The sequence below is a fragment of the Culex pipiens genome, chromosome 2, assembly GCF_016801865.2.
Source record: "Culex pipiens pallens isolate TS chromosome 2, TS_CPP_V2, whole genome shotgun sequence".
Lineage (NCBI taxonomy): Eukaryota > Metazoa > Arthropoda > Insecta > Diptera > Culicidae > Culex > Culex pipiens.
Window position 1 is genome coordinate 149,285,553 of NC_068938.1, and position 17,495 is coordinate 149,303,047.

The following is a 17,495-nucleotide window of genomic DNA, read 5'->3' on the forward strand; positions in this document are numbered from 1 at the left end:
TTTTTTGTGTTTGACAGTTTGACAAGCTCACAAACAAAGCCAAATGTAGGGTATTTTAACCATTAGTGGACCCCCTAGTAGAGCCGATGCACATTTTTCACAAATTTTCAATATTTTAATCCCTTTTTCATAAGCCTTTGTACAAAATAATGAAAACTGAAGTCTTTTGAACAATTTTGACTATTTGTTTCATCAGTTTATTTGTTTCTGAGCAGAAAAACTGCCATTTGAAAAAAAAGTTTTTTTTGCCTGTTATGGACCCCCTTTTCCTATAGTGGACCCGGGTCCATAATCCGATTGTGGACCCGGGTCCACTATAGGCAAACTGTTATTTTTATACCAAATTTAACCGATATTTGATGTTTTGATGCATGGTGTAGGTCTAATGATAGATATAATGATTAAAAGATGGATTTTGCTCACTTTTCATCATAAACAAATATGTTTTGTCAACAAATTTGGCTTCAAACAACAACAAAACCTAACAGACATTTAAACACATTTATTTCCGAAAGAGATCAGAGAAAACGTTTCAACTGTAAACTGTAAACAAAAAAATAATAAAAAAAGTAATTTTGATGCACATTTTTTTCATATTAATTACATAAATGGTTGACCGAAACTAAACAATAGATTTGTTTACAGTTGCATGTTTATTTAAAAAAAATGTTTTGTTCTTGATTTATTATTATAAAATATCATTTCAAACTGCAATTATGATGCTTCAGTTTAATACAATTAACTTTAGTTTTGATTAATTATATTTTTTTACGGCTTCAGCATTTTTGGTACTTTTAACATGAAGTTAAATAATCAGTCAAAAAATGATTTGATAGGTAATTCAATCATAAAATATAAATGCAGTTTTGTTGTGAAAATGCTAGTGGCGTTGGCTGATTTCAGAAGTCGAGCTCAAAACACTTATTTCAGCAAAAAGGACATTCCAATGTCAGTCAACATTGTTTTAAATGATGCTGAACATGCCAAATGAAAGATTTGTAGGCAACAACACGCTTGAAATTGTGATTTTATTGAATTTTTCATCAAAAACCCTTCAGAGGGTCCACTATAGGAAAGGGGTCCATTAATGGATAACGTACCCTACGCAGGCTGATGTTTCTGCAAACAAACTCAGGCAAACCGCCAAATTATCAAAAAGTTTGTTTGTTTGCTAATTTGTTTGTTTGTTTGGCGTAGTCTAATCACTCCTACCGACCCAACCTTCAATAAAATTCTTGGTGGAAATAGAATCTTTAAAAGCAGTGTTAAATGATGTTTTAGCGTTACATTTTTTTTATTTGTGTGTTCAATAATACACTCAACCCCCGTTTGACACTTTTTTAGTTTGACCCCGTTGGTTGGTCGAAGTCAAACTTAAAAGTGACGAACTGTCACTTTTTACACGGCACTCACGCACACTATTAATTAAAAGTTTGATAGTGTGTGTGAACTCCGTGTAAAAGGGGTGTCAAATTAAAAAGTGACCCCGTTCGTTTGACAACAGTTGATGTCAAACCATCGGGGTTTGAGTGTACAACTGCAATGATGTAAAAGAGCATAAAATTAAAGGTTTTTTTTTTCAAAACTCACATCAATTTGATAAAAAAAGACACAGAGAATCCCAAACACGAGTCACTCGTGCTCTGGGTAACTCTATTTTTGGCATACCATTCGCTTCCTTCCCATTGCTTTGGTTGGACTTTGCGCCAGATCCATCGCTCAGAATTTTGAGCGTCACACAACCGTCAACAACAACAAAACCGAGTGCGCCATCAGCGTTACTGAGGTGTGTGTTTGTAATCAAACGCGAGATGCAAAGTACATACTTTGAAAAATTTAAACACAAACTGTAGAACAACTCAGTCGGGAGCGTCATTTGCGTTTTACGTCAGAGTCCAGAAAAAACAAATATTTACATCCGCTGCGCTCGCCGCAGCAGGGGTTCCGAAAAACCGGTTATCAGTAGCAGGTCGGTCCCCAATTAAGTCTGTTTCGGTGTACCATGCCTCACTAAACCACTAATAGCGGGGGCCACCGCCGTCGATACGTAATTACATGTAGCGAGTACGCAGCAATTTCTGTGCATGTGCAAGTGTATCGACACCCGATCGGCACCACATCTAATCAAAACAGACCCGTCGACATTCTCCGGCGTACACAACATCCCGACGAGCTCGCGCTCTCTCCGGCTCGGTCTCTATATATATAAGTACGATTCCGAAGTGGCTCCGAAGATCATTCGATTAGACCGCGTCTTGGAGAATTGTCGTGTGTGTTTATTTAGTGGTACAAAAAAGGCAGAGTAATAACTTGTTGACGACTGGCACAGGACTGTAGACTCAGGGTGTCAAGATCTACCCCAACGTGTCCGGTAGGAACTGGACGAAGCTGGTCCGCGATAGTGTGGTTGTTGATACGGTGTGTTAGGTTAGGAAAGCAAACCGGCTTCGTTGGTTTTGCAGTGCATTTACAGTTGGACCTTCGCGAGGACTACATCGTATTACCGGTGGTAACCAGACATTGTGATTCAGTGAAGGAATTCACGCCGAAAACAGTACTGTGCTAGTGTAGCTGATAAAAACAAAGTGTTATCACACCAAGAGTAGTGGTGGTAGTGTTGAGGTACCAAAAAATCACTACCACAGTGACGGAAACACGCCGGTCTTACAATGGGAATCATCAAAGATAACTTTAGCAAGGTAAAAAGTGCCGTTGAAACCGTGACGGTGCACGATTCGCAAACCGTTGAATCATCCAATGTGATGTCACACGGCTTCGATAACGCCCGGTTATCTAGTGGGTGTAACTCGAACCAAACTTGACCGACTGATTGCCCAAAAGTAGCAATCTGAAACTTCCCAGGAAAAGCTACCACCCGCGGTAACCTTCAGTCCTCCTTGGACTTGGATCACTGCCACTGTCTGTCGCGTCGCAATCGCCGCGAAACCATAAACAGACTCTGTTTGTAGAGAGAGGAGAGATGCTACCGTGTACAAAGTCACACATGTTGTTGTTGTTGGAAGTCACGAGCGACATCTAATCTCACGTTGACTTGGACGCACGATGCGTAAGTCGGTACAGCTTAGCCACATCTGCCAAAGTCACTTTGCCGCCGTCATCGGTTGGATTAATGGTAATCGAGAATGCATGTGACCGGATGGTCCAGCCCAGAACTCGTGCAGCGGACATGTGCCGTGATAATTGTTACCATTGAGAACAATTAGAACTGGCTGGATGACCTGTTGCGATAGCTCTGTGTGGAGTGAGATTTGAATTTCAAGCTTAAAGGCCTCGCGCCTCCATTGAAGTAGTAATTTGCACAGCTGTTATTTATCTTAATTACTGCTTCATTTTGACTACAAAGTTATTAGTGACGTGGCATGCGGAACTATTACAAACAATCGTATATGGCGCAAGAGAGCATCCCGTTTCACCTTAATCGTGCTCAAACGAATTGTGGATTGTACCAAACTAAACCTTTACCTAAATTTTTCAAGCGAATAGTTGAAGACTATTGCATCTTTTCCTCCATTTTCTCATCATTCAAAACGGTTGCATACGTGCCCCAAGACACGCAACAGATTTCCACCGTCCACCGCCGACATTGAACTTGGCCATTCCAGCCACTCGGCGTAAAATTGCATCACTGACGTGTTGCACTCTCATCATAAACTGGCGCGTATACTCTGCACCTTCATTCATCGTCGTCACGATGTCACGTTCCGAAACTGACAGAAAACTTGCCCGGTGCAATTAATCTTTTTTCGGAGTGCCGTTCACTACCGGTTAGCACGGAAAAAAAAGTTCAGCTAGAATGCTGAAATTATGATTTTTAAAGCGTCGTACAAACGCTAAAAAAAAGTTAGGCACAAAGCTAAACCAGATATTTTGACTTTTCAAATTAAAAAATCAACTATTTTTCACCGTGTCTGATTGGAGCCGATCACTGTGTTCGATTGCCAAAAATAAAGACTGACAGCGCCCCGCGGTCAGTTTTGCAGGGAATTACCGCTGCTGGGCGCACGTGACAGACGTCACACACCTTTTCGGTGCTAAATGTCGCGATCAACTCGTGAGCGGAATGCGACAGTGTGTTTGGGCGGTGATTGTTACTGTTTTGAAGGCCAATAGTTGAATGGCTTCAGAGTGATTTTTTTTTCGGCGTGTCTGCATGTAGCGTTGCGCTTGGACGTCGAGATTGCAACGCCATTAACGTTTTGTTAAATTGAGGATTTTTTACTACCGGTTAGCTTGAACGGTCAAATCGCATGTGAGGATCTAAGTGTAAATTGTACTTAAAATTTAAGAACCTTCCACAATGCCTTTTTGTGTTTTGAAACAAAAACTTATTAGGTAATCTTCTTACAAATCGTTTAAAACCATTGCTTAATCTTTAGTCAACTCTAATAGCTAAGCCTATGCTGAGTCAATCACAAACTCAAATCAATGAAGTGTTTGATTGTATACCTTTAAGTTGCATCTGAATGAACAAAGACAAAAAAAGAGTCTTAAAGAGATATTACACTACAACAAACAAACAACCAAACAAACACACTTTTTGACAGTTTGGCAGTTTTCCTGCTCTGTTTGTTTGCAGAAACGTCAACCTGCATACATTTGGATTTGTTTGCGAATTTGCCGCAAACAAGTTTGTAAGTTTTTCAAACTATCAAACACAAAAAGTGCAAGTTTGTTTGTTTGTTTGCCGTAGTCTAATAGCTCCTTGAAGTGTCACCACGGAGAGTTTTCAAATCACATGGTATTTGTTTCTCGATTGATAATCTTTTTTAGTCCAAAAAAGCGCGTAGCAGTTGTCAAGCGCAATGAAGACTTATAACGGATGATTAATTAGGCATCGTTTGCACTACTAATAAAGTGAACTAAAGATGTTTGAAAATGTTAACAACTTGTTACACAGCTAAAAAAGTTTCAATCCAGCTGCGTGTAAGAGGCCTGGGTGTAAAATAAATTTTACATTATTTTATGAAATGTTATGTAATATTACACCCTGAAATGTGTAGCCCATCTGTATGGAAAACCTACTTGTCCGAAATGTCAAGCTTATATTCTCGAGTGAGTTTTCAAAAAGCCGTAAGAGCCACCGTGGCCTCCGACACTAATATTCAGTTTTCTCCAATTCGCAATTCGCAATTTTCAGTGTAAGAACGGGCCTTGACCGATCTTATGCACAAGGTTCCCGATGAACACGCACTGCCCTTACACCTACATCTCACCCTTGCTCTGAGTCAGTACGAGCAGCACGCTAGACCACGCTTTGAGTGTTCGTGCCAGGCATGCACACCTTCTTTTCCGGTTACGCATTTTAACTCGGCCGGGGGTGGTACATTACGTAGGGTTTGATGCAAGTATAAGCGCCTAACCATTTATAGTGTACCTATCAACTTTCATTAAAGCAAAAACTGGTTTATTTTTAGTTTGAATTCAAAAACTTACTGTTATTTACTGTGTATTGTTTTCTCCTGAAATCTTCCCTATTGTTGAGTCGTGTTTATCTGTTGCTATTTCTTTTGTCGCGGTGTTTTGTTACAATATTTTGGTCCTAAGCATGTTATAAAAGTTTACCAAAAATACAATAGTAATATTTGTGTTAATCCTTTAATCATTCCATAAATTGAGTAAGGGCTCAAACCTCACTTGTTTGAAAAAAAGGGTGAAGATTGAAAACAATTGACAGTAGAAGAGAATTTACTTTATAAAAATCAAGTATCAATAGTAAGAGAATGATGAGCGTATTTTGAAGAATAAAAATGAGAAGCTAGATGTATTAGATGTAAAATTAGACAATAGTTAATAAATAGAGATACATAACAAGCTTAGATTATAGTAATGATAATTTATAGGTTAGATAAAGAATCATTCAAATAAATAAATTCGCAATAAAATCAAAAAAGATTAGGCGAATGATAAATAGACTTGATATTACCAGTGCATTAAGGAAAAGTATATTTTCAAAGAAAAAAAAAAAAAACAAAACAAAGTTTGTTACAGCAGTATCAATTGATAGAAAAGAGTGGAAAAGCTTTGAGAGATAAGAGAATCAAAAGTTAGTAAAATTAAAATCAAATGTTGGATATTAAATAGAAGAATCAGTGAAGAATTGGGAATCAGAAGAGCAAAATAAAAATAGGAGATAGGTGGTAGCTGAGAATGAAGAGAATAGAAACCCCGTTGTGCGATGTTTCAGGTACATCCACAGCAGTTGACTCAACATACTGCGAATCAAAACAATACCGTCTACAATCACAAATTACTTCCCTTTCCCACATTGTTGCGCCCCTTTCTTTTAGCCGTCTCGACTTTGACCCGCGGTGGTCAAAGGTTTACGATCCGTTTCCACAGGCCACCAGCTAGGTTATCATGAAAACCAAGCCAACGTGGAGGTAAGAAAATAGGACACTCGCAAGGAACCAGAGCTATACTGTTCTGATCAAGATAATTCGGATGATCTAACAGAACTACGGATGTAGTTAGTTACGCTCCTTCCAGGATGTTCCTTACGTGGACGTCAACCGAAGAGCACGCAACAAGGTCAGTGCCATTGCATGCTCTTAGGTATCAATCCTTGGCCTGCATTCAGTTTTCTCCAAATTGTAACAAAATTTCGTTTATTTTAGTTTAAGGCACTTAAAAGACGTGTAGATGAACAATCTTAAGCATTTTTGAAATTGTTTTTTCGCAAGTAGGTCGAATACCGATGCAAAAAAGGTTTTGTTTACCACTAGCTCTTACGTCTTTTTGAAAATTAATCCGAGAATTTCTAGATTAAATTTTCAAAACAACCTATCCCTCATGGGTTTCCTATGCAGAAAGGACCTTTTGAAAATAAATTTTATGCCTTTATCCTATCTATTCTTCATCGGTCTGATCTAGGTGCTGAATAGTGGTTCGCAAAACGGCCTCAATTTTGATCTGTCAAAGTGGAACCAATTTACTGTTCGCAAAAAGTAGAGAGTATTGTTATCGATCACTAAAAAAAGTATTTTTTGCGAAAATGAAAAATGTGTGGCTTTTGAGGACTTGAAGTTGATGTCGAGAAATCTTAAGAAAGTTGAAAGCAAGAGCGTCATTTTTTAAAATTATAGATAGAAGTTGTTTATGGAGTCGATACGGTTGTATCCATACAGAAGCTGTCTTTATAGTTTTGTTCCGTTTGAAAACCTACTGGTTTAGTGAAAATCAGGAAGAGCTGCAGGATTCCAAAATCAGCCAGGTGATTTTCCTGCGACATCGCAGAATGACACTTTCGCCGCAGTTCTTCGTCACCCGTAAAAATGAAAAACCTCTTCTAACCGATCGAAACTTGAAAACTGAAACAATTTTCCAGCTAAAAATGTCAAAAACTAGACAAAATAAATCACCTACTACTGATTATAAAACAACTCATTTATCAGTAAGAAAAAAAGTCATGCTTGTGCTTGAACAGCTTGCTACTTTGTGAATGTAAACAAAGTGGGATCATTCGAAAATCACGTTACGCATTCTCGTTATTCATCACCTAGGGTCTGATAGCCGAGTGAGCTAAGGTGCCAGTCCTAACTGATGGTGCTGGGTATGAATCCCTTCGGTTGAAACTTTTTTTTTTGTTTACAAAAATGGCACATGTAGTGTGTAATATTATGTGTCTTTTTTCACAAAGGTGATTTGCATGCTTTAGCCCTAAGTTCAGAAGTATGCTCGGATTAGTTTTCAAAAAGCCGTAAGAGCCATTGGTAAACAAAGTCCTTTTTGCATCGGTATTTGACCTACTTACGAAAAACCAATATCAAAAATGCTCGAGATTGTTCATCTACACGTCCTTCAAGTGCCCCATACTTAAAATAAATGAAATTTTGTTTTATTTTCGAGAAAACCCAAAATTAGTGTCAAAGGTCACGGTGGCTCTTACGGCTTTTTGAAAACTCACCCGAGTATGGTAATTGCAAAATTTTGATAACCGTAGAAATTCCTCAGAGCCAAAAGTGCAGATTTTATCCGTATTGTACTGATTTTTTTTTACGAATTTTGATAATGTGGATTATTATACTCCTCCACTCAGATACAATCTTGCGAAGCAGGATGAAATTCGGAATCGTGTACATATTAATTCGTGAGCTGTTTAATTATTTCCGTTACACAACCCATAGATTACAAGTTTGATAGTCTGGTAAGGCAAGCCATAGCAATGCTCAGCGTAAGATTAGCAGATTACGAAACAATCAACTAGACAACTTTCTTTCTAGCATTCGTATACAGTACTTGTTCGGTAACTGGGCAGAGAACGTAGCCCAGTCACCGAATGCTGCTCGCTAACTGGACTGAACAAAAAATAACGAGGGGACCACCGATGCATATTTATTTTCCAGATGAAATATGGAAATAAAAGATACTAAAATTTATTTACAATGCTTTCTTTTTATACGTGAAATTAAATAAAAGTTTAAAAAAAGTTTTTTTTATTTATTGAACATGATAAATTGCATCCATTAACCCCTCGATCATTTCCGTTTGTTTTGGTTTTTTGACGTTTGTCTGCTTTTTAACAGGGCTACGGCCCAGTTATCGAGTGCCCAGTTAAAAAGCAGCCCAGTTAAACAACGCCCAGTTACCGAACAACTACTGTATTAGTGAATCTCCTTAATCAATCGACGATTAACCAAAGCCAAAACAGCGCCACTTTCCGGTGCACACTTGTCAAAACATTAAACACTCCCTCTCGAGATAATCCAAACAAAGGCAAACTGTAGGCAGCAAATATTGGACACCATCAGTGAGAACTACGTCGTAACTCAATGGGGCCCGACTCCAGAGGAACCTGCCAACCTGTAGTCGACGGTCCAGATAAGACCATTTCCGTTAACAGTCACACGGATCGACACCCGCGAGATGGGTCAAAACCTGGCGGCCAATCGCAAACGCAGCGGACCAATCGACGAAAACGTGACAATCGCGTTTTGTCGTACAATTCTATCGCTATACTGGGTGACTGATTTGTACTTTGAACGTCAGACCTGTTTTGAAAAAAATGTGCAAATATGCAAATTCATTGAGTTTGGCAAAAAACTAGCGGAAAGCTTATCAACAAATGGAGCGTCCAAAAGTCATTTGGCGCCAATGCTGTTTGTAAATATTGGCGCGAGTTTTCTTGCCAAACGTGGATGTTTGGCAAGAGCGTGCAATTAAGAAGCTCCAATTAGTGAGGTTCACCGGTAATTATACAGAGTTTGATATCTCTCGCAAATGACCACCCAGCGAGTGGCGCGCAATAGCTGGACATCACCTTAGTAGTTATTTGATTGTGAACCGATGCGCAGGTGTTGTCCAGAATGTCGACTTCAGAAAAGGTTATAGAAAGATTTTTTTTCCTACTGAAATCGTCTCGATGTGCCCAGCATGACAAGAAAGTTTACGCGTGACGAACGATTTCGTGATAAATTTAAAAATGTTCGCTCTAAATATAAAACGCTACAGCCGTTCGAATTCTTCACTTTGAAGAGAGCAGCATTTTTTCGAGAGGATCCAACGATTTTTTTAATGACGAAACTTATACCCACAGATTCGATGCTGGGAGAATCACGCGCTCAACCTATTTTCTCCTTCTGTTATTTACTTTACTGTATTTTTTATTTGCTGGTTGAATGGGGTGATCTTCTCGGCTCTATTTACAAACATTTTTCCACGATCGCACGTCGAGAAATCACAACCACTAATGACGATTCTTCATTCTCCAACTCTCCAACTTCCAGATCCGCGAACAATGCCAGGAGCTGATTCTGACAGACAAACAGATGGAGGAGATCATGCGGCGGGTGCTGAAGGAGATCAACAACGGTCTCCACAAAGAGACACAGCCGACGGCGGACGTCAAGTGCTTCATCACCTACGTGCAGGACCTGCCGAACGGCAAAGGTAAGAATCTGGTAGGGGGTGCAATGGAGCACCCACAGTCGAGCAGTTTTTGACAGTTCGCTCCATAAGAAATACATTGTAGAAAAAAGCAAAAACTGCTCGAATGGAAGTGCTCCATTGGAGATGAGATGAAAAGAGCTGATTGCGAAAAAATCCTAAATCACGACAGCTAATAACTTCGCGAGAAAATATATTGAATCCTATCTTGGGGTATGTCCTCAGAATTGAGCCAAAGTGCAAAAAAAAACGATATTATGACATTTATTAGTTTTACACTTTTCCTTTGTAGAGCTAGATTTCTGGAGTTTTTTTTTTTGAAAAGGTCCAACAAACCAAATTTCCAGTTTTTGCTTTTTGGGTGTTTTCAGAACCACATTGAGTCAGGGGTATTGAAAAACACCCAAAAAGCAAAAACTGAATATTTGGTTTATTGGTCCTTTTCAAAAAAACTCCAGATTTTCTCTTTCGATGGCCATCTTTCGATGGCCATGAATAAAATTTAGCTAGCGCTTTTTTTAGATATTTTAGTTTTAAGATTGCATTTTTTTACCTTAAAATGATTGTCACTTTTGGATTTAAAAAACACGTTTTTTTTTTTGTTTAAAAGAGGTCTTAAAGTGCTCAGAACATAACTTTTCTCTAAAACTTAACCTTAAATTCACGTTCAGTAAAATGATTTTTGATGGTTCGCTCTAATGGAATTGATAAAATTAGTCGTAGAAGGCGTAGATAATATTTTTGTGTATTGGACAAAGTTGCTTGGATTGGCAAGCCTATCAACTTTCTAGAAGAGTAAAAATTCTCAAAAATTTTCCCGGAAAGTTAGATTTTCGAAAATACCATAATCTTGACATACACAGTTAAAAAATCATGGTAATGTTTTGGGTAATATTACATCTGTCAGAAAAAAATGGGTAATTTAACCTCTGAAAATGTGTAATTTTGCCACTTTGTTGGTGTGAAGTTACTTTTTCAGTCTAAATTGAAGTAAAATTACGTCATCAAAGAGGTAATATTCAACCTTCCAATTTTACACAATTTTTTACTGTGTACCTAAGGCTCCAACTCTTGCTGAGCAAAAATCCGTACACTTTGCCGACATGACGCCATGGTATAACAAAAGCTGTCAATGAATTATTTAGATAAATTAAATTTAATAAATTTGAGAATTACAAATAAATAACTGTGTCGTTTTTACAGCTAACAAATTTCACAAAATGCTATCAGAGTGCTTATGACTTCCACGTTTAGAAGTATTCATAAAATAAACCGTAATTTGAATCAAATCATCATGTTCTTCATTTTTTTTTTTTTTGTTAAAACGTTTAAAAGTTTACGAAATGTCAAGTTTGCTTTTACGAATAATATCGTTCTTAATGTTTTCACGAACACTTTTCCAGAGTTTTTTTATTGAAAAGGTCCTATAACCTTTAAAAAAAACTCTTGATTTGTTAATTCAAATGTTCAAATGTTTTCACAAGTTTTAGAAAGCCTTTGGAAATGGATAAATATATTTAGTAAGGAATTTCTAATTCTAGATTTTTTTTGAAAGACAATAGTTCAAAAACTATAGAATAATTGATAATCAAGTTTGAATTGAGGAAACCCCGGAAAAGCCCCTTTAAATCAAACACACAGAAAAATACAAATTTCTAGTTAACAAAAGCTTCGACCAAATCAAAAAAGCAATTCAATGATTAAAAAGTTGGTAAAATTCCGTACAAATCCGTATGATGCGTAAAATTCCCTACAAAAGTTCCGGCCTGTTAAAAATCGGCGAAGAGGTTCGAAAATCCGTATGTTAAGGAAAAAATCCATACAGTTGGTAGCCTTATGTGTACCCTAATTTTCAACCAAATCAAATGTTTCCTTTTCTCATTTGCAATAACTCTTCTGAAGATACAGGCCCGTATCCAGGGGGAGGACTTCGGGCTGAAACTAAATATCTTCTTCGGGACCGCTGTAGGATGAGAGGCAACACTGTCATTAATTTGCTCAAATGAAATTTAACTGGTTGAGGCCGGATACATGACATTTTGATGAAAATTACATCCAAAGATGCTTTTCTGTGCATCGATAGATCGGTTTTCAAAGATTTGATTATAAATACGAGCTAGTTTGATGATCTGGCAACCTTGTAAAGGAGGAACTATGACAAACAAACAAACTCGCACTTTTTGACAGTTTGCCGGCTTTGTTTGTTTGCCTGCATTAGTTTGCAGACACGTCAGCCTGCATATATTATGCTTTGTTTGCCAGTTTAGCAACCTGTCAAACACGAAAAAGTATGAGTTTGTTTGTGTGTTTGTCATAGTCTTATACCTCCTTAATGCTACTTTTGCTAAACATCGAATAGATCTTTCTCATGATATCGAATAGATCTTTCTCATGATACGACTTTTATGTATTTTGATATGCCTTTTAAAAGCAATATCGATGTTAAATTGTATCTTTGGTCTTAAAATGGCAAAAAAAGATTCTTTTTTTAATTGTATCTCGTGTATCTCATGACATCGTAGCTTGGATGGCCCGAAAACTGTTAATTATAATAGAAAAAAATCACATCGAAACTAGATAAGACGAATTTTAAACTCAATTTTGTTTTCCTCAGAAAAGGGCAAATTCCTCGCGCTCGATCTGGGCGGTACCAACTTCCGAGTACTGCTGATCCACCTCAAGGACGAGAACGACTTCGAGATGCTGTCGAAAATCTACGCCATTCCACAGAGTATTATGCTTGGCAGTGGGACGCAACTGTTTGACCACATTGCGGAGTGTTTAGCCAACTTTATGAAGGTAGGATCATTTATTTCCATAATTTTCCATTTTTTTTAACAAGTTTGCTGGCATCTTTCAGGAACATGCAGTGTACGATGAAAAACTACCTCTAGGCTTCACATTCTCATTCCCGCTGACGCAGCTCGGTCTGACCAAGGGCATGCTGGCCCGGTGGACCAAGGGTTTCAACTGCTCCGGTGTCGTCGGCGAGGACGTCGTCCAGCTGCTGAAGGATGCCATTGCCAGGCGAGGGGTGAGTTGAGTCGTTCCCAAAGCGAGTAACATCTAGCTAGCACTTAAGTCAGAGTTAGATTAAGTTAGGTCAACAAAATACCAGTGTTAGGGCGATCACATACTTACCGTATAAGAATCAGTCATGAGCGAACGATTTTTTTTCTTTCTTCTCTCTACTTTTCGCTATCACCAATTGGCGGCAATTCGAATCGACTAATCAAAAAACCATAAAAACAAAACCTCAAATCTGCAAATTACTCGGGCCGTGAATCATATAAACTACCCCGCACACCCACTCACCGTGACCATCAACCCTCGACAAATCGAAACAAATCATCCTAACCACGCGCGCTCGCTTCAGGACGTTGCAATAACTGTGATGGCAATCTTGAACGACTCGACCGGAACGCTAATGTCGTGTGCGCATAGCAATCACAATTGTAGAATTGGAGTGATAATTGGTAAGACTTTCCGCGCAAAAGTTCCAAGACGCGCCGCAACCTCAAACAAGCCGCACTTTTTGGGAGAGGGTCAATTTCCGTGCGCGAAATTGCCCCCCTCCAATAAAGTGGCGACTGATTGGGTTAGGGTCGCGGCGGCCGAAAATTCCAAATTCTTTCAACTCTTCCCTTTTTCCCAAACCTAGAACACACTCGATCCTTTAGCAATTAGGACGATCCCCGTGGGCAATTATCTATTTTATGTTGTTGTCGTTTTTCTTTCCCACTTTCCAGCCCCCACTAGTACGAAACAAATATTGCCAATTTTCATATTATTTTCCTACGCTGATGATTTTTTCCTCTTAGTACTAGTCTCGCATGAACTCTATCAACGACCGCATTGAGAATGTGTAACTTAAACCAGTTAGAACAGCATGCCACACCGATTCTAGCTAGCGCCAACCAATTGAGTCTCGTTGAGAAAGTCGAGCTGTCAGCAAAAAAAAAACATGACCAGAACAATCAAGGTTACTTGCGCTGAACATCACTGAAATCAGTGACCCACTAAAGAAGGGGTGGCGGGATCATTTGTCATACGATCCGCGGCCTCAATTGAGTCAAAGTGTGGGATGATGCTAAAAGCGTGGACGCCGCGTGGATACGCGTTTTGGGAGTCATTTTGCTTTAGATTACCCGTGGGAAAGTATGGAAACACTGGAAGGAATCTGGATTGAACTGGCGTTAAAATGCTTAAATTTGATTTTGAAAAAGGATTAAAATTGACATGACGACGCTGTCGTGCTATCTTGTCGCAGGAGCATTTTGGGTCAAATTAAGTTATGAACGCAGCTCACAATGCCTCACCTTTTGACCTTCACAGATCTTCAAAATTTGATTTCAATCCTGAGATATTCAATAAAACCAAAAAATCCGTGCATTATTGTCACTTTTCATATAAAAGAAGTTTCAATCTTGTCGTGCTTTTAATTATAACTCGGTCACCAAACCTAAAGACAATGCACAGAACGGTCAACCAAACAAAACGTGTTTGTTATTGTTTATATTGCGTGCTTTCTTTTTTGTTTATTCGAGGTCAAACATTAAAACGCGTTTTTCTCGGAACGTCAAAAAGTGGCGTGTGACATGATGGCACTGCAGCGTCAATATTATGTAGAATTTCAACATTAAAATCGGTAAAAATAATTTCTAATTCGAATGCCTATTCGTTGAATAGTATTCAAGTTCAAGTTCTGTTTTTGTCAGAATGTAAGGTTTGTTATTAAAACTCCCAAATAATCTGTTGTAATAACACAAAAAACAACTGTTATTTGTTCGAAAAATAACTCAATCTGTTATCAAAGTTGATAACAAGAAGAAACTTATTTTTCACAAAATAAAGTTAAAAAAGTAGTTTATGCAACAAGTTGCAACGAGTTCCATACAACTTTTTTTGCAATTTCGAAAACACCCTTGGAACAGAATTATAGGTCAAATGTCCATGCATTTAGTCAATGAATCGTTTAAATCATAAAAATGTTGAAAAGTATTACTTACTAAGTGCGGAAAAGTTAAACTATTCAGCATTCATTTCAGTGCTGTAAAGTAGGAACTTTTCAGCATTTGTTTTGAAAAGGGTTACCATTTGATTCTGTTATTTTTCGTAGGGAAAAGTAGGCTGTTTCGTCGTTCTAGAATGACAGGAAAAGCAAGTAGTTTCACGACGGAATTGCAAAAAATAGTTTTAAAATCGCTACCATTTCCTGTTACTCAACTGTCAAAAATCGAGAGACATGTCATTTTATGGGACATTTAATGTACTTTTCGAATCTGCAATAACCCTGAGAGGTAATTTTCTTTTTTAGGACAAAAAATTTCATTTTGAGGTTACGTTTTATTTTTGTTACTTTGCAGGGTTAAATTTTAGACTGTATCAATTTTCTACAAAGTTGTAAAGCAGACAAAAATATTTTTTTTGATGTATAAACATAAGGTTTTTGTATTTCACGGGTGACTTTTCAAAACGCCGTAAGAGCCACCGTGACCTCCGACACTAATATTCGTTTTTCTCCAAATTGTAACAAAAAATCATTTATTTTTAGTTTGGGCACTAGAAAGACGTAAAGATGAACAATCTTAAGCATTTTTGAAATTAATTTTTCGTAAGTAGTTTCAATACCGATGTAAAAAAGGCTTTGCTTACCACTGGCTCTTACGTCTTTTTGAAAACAAATCCGAGATTTGTTCTTAAAGAGTTATCAGAATTCGACGATTTTTTATTCACGTTCTTCACGAGTTATCAGAATGTATTGCTATTATTTTACATTATTTTGCTTGATTTAATGTAAACAAATCAAGCAAATAATGTAAATGGGCAAAACCCGAAGTGTAAACGTCAGTGAATATTTACATTAGTAACGAGCAGGACAGACTCTTTGTTTACACTTTGGCTTTGGCTCATTTACATTGTTTTGCTTGAAAGGGAAATAATTTTGAAAAAAATTGGCCATCTTTCGAAGTTTTACTCGTAAAACTCAATTGTGTGCTTTCGAAAGTATTTGGACGTTTTTTTGTAGTTCGAAAACAAACCAGATAAATACTGTCACAAATAATAAAAAAAAATTTTTTTCTGAAATTCGCTTATTCTAGGGAAGGTCTTTCTTATGCAAATTTTACAAATTGAGTAAAACTGAACGTGGGACAAAACAAGCTGTTATACGATCACATTTTTACGATTTCTGAATCGTAATAAATGTATTGCTTTTGAAAGTTACTTTACGGTATTTTTTTTTAAATCTTGGAAGAAACGTAACATGATGAAATTAACGCACTCTGATTGACAGATGCTACAGCTACGTTCAACGTTCGTATATGTCGAACATCACGAAGCATCAAAAATAGGAGTGTGAAACAGAAAACAGCAAAACCAACAAAAAAAAAACAGTAACGAACGAAGAGACAGTCCCTAGAAAATGATGAAAAATCCATGCGTCTGGTCGAAATGGATGTCCAAGGTGACTTTTATGCAGTCTAACTAGGTGGGAAGCAATTTGGGGGTTTTAGGTTACATAATTTTGCTGTTATTTTCACACCAAGTTAATACAACTTTTATGTTTCTGCGAGCACTGCACAACACCAACCAATTCACTTTACCACAAAATCCATCCTGTACATCACAACTCCATTCAAGCACACACGACACTTAAGCATAAAACACATAATTAGTTTCATAAATTTCTAAGAAATTGACAACATCTCTTCAGCATTTCTTTTTTGACGAATACTAACCATTCTGACTGTAACAAACTAGACTGTCATAAAGCTCATCATCTCCTAATTATAATATTCTTAAGGCGAAATGTAGACAAGATTGCAAAAGAATTCAGTATTCATGTCATTTCTATATTGAAAACATGTTCATTTTTACAAAAATATTTGTTTTTACTCCAAAGACCATGCGTCTCCATTGAATTGCAATGTTCGCATGCTTGCAATGGAGACGCATGGTTATTTGTCGAAAATAATTTCAATAACTATTTCAAAACATTTCTGAGTTGAATTTGTCATAAACATAAACATGCTAGTTTTTAAGTAAGTTTCCATACATTTTCATTTTAGGTTATGTTTTCGTTTCCTTTGCACGTTTAATTTACGATTTTCGTTTTCTTTTCTTCTTTCTTTCTTTTTCGATACGATGACCAAAATATCTCTATGATTGTTTCTTTCGCACGATTCTATAAAAAAAAATACATTCAAAAAAAAATCACCGCTCGTGATCGCCATGAATGTGCGCAATTATATATCGCCTTTTCTCTGTGTCACGAACACCACGAACCGCACGCAATCTGTATCCTCCTCCACCTTCCCACGATACGCAGGATGTTCAAATCGAAATCTGTGCCATTCTCAACGATACCACGGGTACGCTGATGTCCTGTGCGTGGAAGAACCACAACTGTAGAATCGGACTGATCGTCGGTATGTAGGATCTTCTAGTTCGGATTTAAGGCAAACAAAAAAATGCCGGAAGAGGGAACTGTTTTGTGTGTGTTTGTTAATTTTGTTTTTAACTTTTTTTGTGTGCTAACAAGTTGACCTCCAAATAAAAGTGTGTCCCACATCTAATAACCGGCCTTCGAT

At 37.6% G+C, this 17,495-nt stretch overlaps 1 protein-coding gene across 4 annotated transcripts in view; it reads left to right on the forward strand.

Moving 5' to 3' along the window:
- The window catches only part of LOC120423256 (hexokinase type 2), a 33,748-nt gene that overhangs the window by 13,167 nt on the left and 3,086 nt on the right, over positions 1–17,495 (forward strand). Inside the window, exons 1-5 of one of the 4 annotated variants that reach the window (XM_039586980.2) lie at positions 2,242–2,699; positions 9,744–9,906; positions 12,518–12,702; positions 12,764–12,937; positions 17,234–17,333. In XM_039586980.2, coding sequence (XP_039442914.1) covers positions 2,670–2,699; positions 9,744–9,906; positions 12,518–12,702; positions 12,764–12,937; positions 17,234–17,333 — 652 coding nt within the window. In that variant the 5' untranslated portion in view covers positions 2,242–2,669. Of the gene's footprint in view, positions 1–2,241; positions 2,700–9,308; positions 9,342–9,743; positions 9,907–12,517; positions 12,703–12,763; positions 12,938–13,279; positions 13,380–17,233; positions 17,334–17,495 lie in introns of those variants that run through there. The other 3 variants (XM_039586985.2, XM_039586978.2, XM_039586977.2) reach the window with 3 other exon arrangements.